Source organism: Echinococcus granulosus (genome assembly GCF_000524195.1).
Source record: "Echinococcus granulosus chromosome Unknown EG_S00021, whole genome shotgun sequence".
Lineage (NCBI taxonomy): Eukaryota > Metazoa > Platyhelminthes > Cestoda > Cyclophyllidea > Taeniidae > Echinococcus > Echinococcus granulosus.
Window position 1 is genome coordinate 383,185 of NW_020170401.1, and position 4,313 is coordinate 387,497.

General features: G+C 39.8%; 1 protein-coding gene across 1 annotated transcript; it reads left to right on the forward strand. All coding sequences in view use genetic code 11, as the record gives it.

Moving 5' to 3' along the window:
- Positions 1-2,470: 2,470 nt before the first annotated feature.
- On the forward strand, positions 2,471-3,430 carry EGR_03798 (hypothetical protein; the record flags this gene model as incomplete). The annotated part of the gene is made up of 2 exons (XM_024493047.1): positions 2,471-2,561; positions 3,255-3,430. The coding sequence occupies 2 exons, from the start codon at positions 2,471-2,473 to the stop codon at positions 3,428-3,430; spliced, it is 267 nt and encodes an 88-aa protein (XP_024352508.1).
- Positions 3,431-4,313: the final 883 nt, after the last annotated feature.

Sequence of the window (4,313 nt, forward strand, 5' to 3'; positions counted from 1 at the left end):
GTAGTACTTTGACTATTTATTTAAATCTTCGTTTTGGTTTCGTAGGCACTAAAGTTTTCACCTTTGTACTTAAGCTAGGCGACATGGACTCCGGGCCTTGCCAGTAGCTCCTTACCCTTCTATATCTCTTTAGAGATAACTCGTGATGATGCAGTATCTAAAATTCGTTAAAAAATATGCCTGTATTCACCAGATATTGCATCAAACGCTTGTCAAGTATTTCAAAATGCCTCCTGCAAACTGTCAAGCAACTGGATCTAAAGTTATCCTCTCCTGGAGTGATGACGAATTCAATAGGAAATGAATGGTTAGTTTTTAAAAAAGTCCTTGTATTACATAAAACAAGAAGATACTAGGGTCGACAGTTTTGAACTTTTCTGAGCACATAGCTTAAAACGATTTTCTTACATTGAGCTTCCTCTACAGTCGGAACTTGTGCTGGTCACAGAATAGAGAATTCATATATCATTCATAAAAGTAGCATACCACGGTTGACTACTTCCTTACTAGAGACGTGATATTTTTGTCCTGGACTGACAATGCTTAGAGTTTATACCTAAGTGGAAAGTACAAGGCATAAACTATCCTTGTTCTACAAGCTGTCCCCCTCTCCACTCTCCCCTTTTTGCTCCCCTTGTCGTAAACTAACGACTCACTTTTTTTGTCCCCACCACACAGCACGTGTTTGTGTGTGTAAGGCATTTGGGTAACACATCAAAGACAGCACAAAATTTCTTCTACCCTCTACAAAGTATGCTTTTTAGGGCTTCAGTATGTGCAGCATATGTTAGGTAATTGCAATAACTCCTCTCACCAACGGAACAAGATTTCTCTTCTAACTCTGCTTCAAATGGAATACTTTGAATTGGGGACCGAGTATAAAAGGGAAGATTAGTTTGTGGTTTCATGGTTACAATTCACGAGTGCTGCCATACCTTTTTGTTACTAAAGTTGAGTTGGAACCTCAAAGATTAAATGCTGACAGAAATTTACTGTTTGTTTATCACAGTAAGGTCATCAATAGCAGAAGTTTCAATAAAACGGTGGAGTTTGACGTCATGAGGTTCCTTTTTTAAACCATTTAGCAGAAAAAGATAGCAAAAACAGATCCTAAATGTTAGAAAGTTAGTGGTTTGTGTTTAGAGATATTCTGATTAATTGTGCTATCTGGACGCAGCGCATGAAATTCGAAGGGATTTAGTTGCCTGAAGGCTATGGAGAAGTCGGAATCTTGAATTTTCTTATATGATTTTCGATTCGCTATGATTAAAAGGTCATCAAGGGGGTCGCAATATCAAGAACCTGATGACAGCTGTCATGGAAAAGCGTTTGTTTTGATACAAGTAAATATTGACATGTCTACGCATAAGTTGTGCATTCAACCATGTTTACCAGCATTTAATAAACTTTATGAGTCAGGTCATATAAATTACACTTGTACTGACAGTTAAAACTATCTATTCAAAGAAACTTCAATTAAAGTACCTAAAAGAAATTAACTTTATTTTACCATGCCCCGAAGATTACTTGGAATTTTATAGTGTCCCTAGTCTTTCCTGAGGACAAAGAGAAATCATGGTACTGCAACAGAAGGGCTGGATGACCAATGACAAGGCTTGGAGGCCATAATGTTTAACGAAAGTACGAAAGCGGAGACTTCTGTGCCTGCAAAACCAAAAAGAGGAGGGAAACTCTCAACAAAATCATTACATAGTCCCTCTCTTCTCTTTCAAACGTGGTTTCTGAGGCTCGTCTTGATCATCCCACCTCGTCGACCATCACAGCGTGGTCGGTGCTGTGAGAACATCACCCAAGAACTAGCTGTGGGAGAGATCGAAGATGTCAGACTGCAACCTCACTGAAATCTTTTAGAATTCCTGAAGAATGCAGAGTTTTGTCCTCTGTAGGAACAGCATCGAGGGGTTTAGGAATGTACAGGCTCTCAGAAGTCGAAATAACACTAACCTAAAAGCCGAGTTATTTTATGTAGACTGGGGTTGAATTAGTTTCGGGCGGATGGGGTTTAGCGTCTATTCCACCATGTCGCTTTCTCGCACTTCAATGTTGCCTAGCCGCATATCCGTCTGGTTTCTATCAAGTTGGTTTCTTCCGTTTACTTTATTGACGTTTTCGTAAATGTACCATACACAGCTCCGTAACGAAATTTTCTAGGTGGTTCACAGCCACGGCTGTTGCAGTTGTGAAGGTAGACAGCATTTTTGACCTGTCACTTTGGGCTCGTTACAGACTCAATCATCCGCAGCTTATGTATTTAACATTCATCATTGGAAATCAGTGTCGTTTTCCTTTAGGATCAGATTTATTTTCCGCTGCCAAAATTGTAGCTCTCTATGACTTACTTAAAGACAAAAGAAGCCATAATACGAGAATAGAATGTGGATTGCTGACGTAAAGATGGGAAGGGTCTAATGACATACCCAAGAGGGCATGCCACCCAGCGGAAGCGAACATGCCAAGACGTAAATCCCTGCAAAACCAAACCAAAGAGTTGGAAAAATACTTGCTGAATTGCATTTTGGTCACCTCTTTAGTGAATAAAGGTGATAGCTTATGTTTGTTTTAGGTTATGATACTCAAGGATCCTCCCACCAAATTAATCAGATAAGTCCGTGTCTCTACTGGAATGAAGATGAAATAAGTGCAAAAAACTTCGCCAAACGTTTTATTTGTTAAGATAATCAACGTTATATCTCAATGGGACGCTAATCAGTGAGTTCCGCCTATCCAAAACTTATTAGTGGCTACCTTTTAGTTCCAAACTATCCATTCTCTACGAAATGGGTTAGCGTGATGCTGGAAAATAATGATGTTTCTCACTTGGAAAAATATAGTCAGGAGGGTACGTAGGATGAGGCTGAGGTGAGACATTTTTCCCTCCCATCCTGAAATGGAAATCCACTCAGAGGTTGGCTTTGTAATATGGGAAATAGGGTCTCATGGTTATTGTTCCGCATTGACTGACTAGATACAGTTGATTTTGAAGGTAAATCTTTTCCTCCACACGTTCGAGGTGTTTAGAGTAGACGAAAGTCATAATTCTGACTGGGCTTTCAACAAAAAACTTGTATCGGACGCTCTCATCAGCAGTTCACCACCCACAAAGCAGGTTGGGGCTTCTGAGGGTGAAGCGGTGCCTTAAAAGTGTGATGTAGGCAGTTGGTAAATCGTTTGGACATAACTAGTGTATTCTCTCGAGCTCGAATTTGGAATACAAAGGACATTTTTTAATGCAGTCAGCAAATGGTCTACTGGAGAATTTTTACTACATGCTAAAAGTGGAAAAGAAGAAACTGAAGACTCTCACAGCCCATTATTATCTGTTAACGCGTTGCCTGCAGAACCTATCCACTTTAGGACTAGGCATAAACAAATGGCTTCAACATTCGGTATTGCAGAAATTCACTCCTGATATGCTTGACAGTTGGCAATTTTCCCAATGGTGACTAAAATTAGAAGTCGATTTCAACACTGGAACCATGTCTGAGTGATATATTCTGCTATCTCTTCTTCCTCAAAAATTTAACAAGAACCTTCACCGGTATTGTAACCATGTTAAGTTCCGGTTTGTAGAGTAGATAAGTTCAAACAACATCCACTTGGTGCGACCAGCGTTCTACGGGTCTTTTAAAGTCAAGATGTCAGCACTGAAAAACACACAAAAGTTTTATCACCTAATATACCTAACAGTACTTCTGCGGCCATTCAGAACGCAAACGTACCCTACTGCAGGCAGCACGGTTTGTGTAAGTGACCAGTTTTAAATATATCTGACTCCACTTTTTGCCGAAATTATACGAATAGGATGAGCAAAACCTTCCATCTCCACTTTGTTCAGGATGAGTATGCAATAATCACCAAAAGTTCCTGTTACACAGTCATGAGTATTGTGGTTGCTTTCTTTGGCGGCAGACCATAAAAGATCCAAGAGATATGCTACCACATTGACAAGCAGATGCTAAGATAGGAGATAGAGAAAAAAAGCATAAAGAAAGTGTCTTTTACATGATTAATCTTGAGAGAGAATTCCACAACTGTGCGTAATTCAAAGTGCAATGGTTTGCAGCCCCAGTGTAAAGGTAACTGCTACTTTTCATACCGAGAGCTAGTCCAGAAGAAATTCAACCACAATGGCTCCGATAAAAACCACCAGTGGCTTTCCAGGTTAACTGTGATCATCTTAAGCAAATGTGTCACACATGTGTGACTTGTGGGTTCAAGTATGAAAAGCAGGGCGTCATATATATGTGACTCTGGAATAGAAGGAGTTAAGAAGTATTGCTATTCCGGTGATC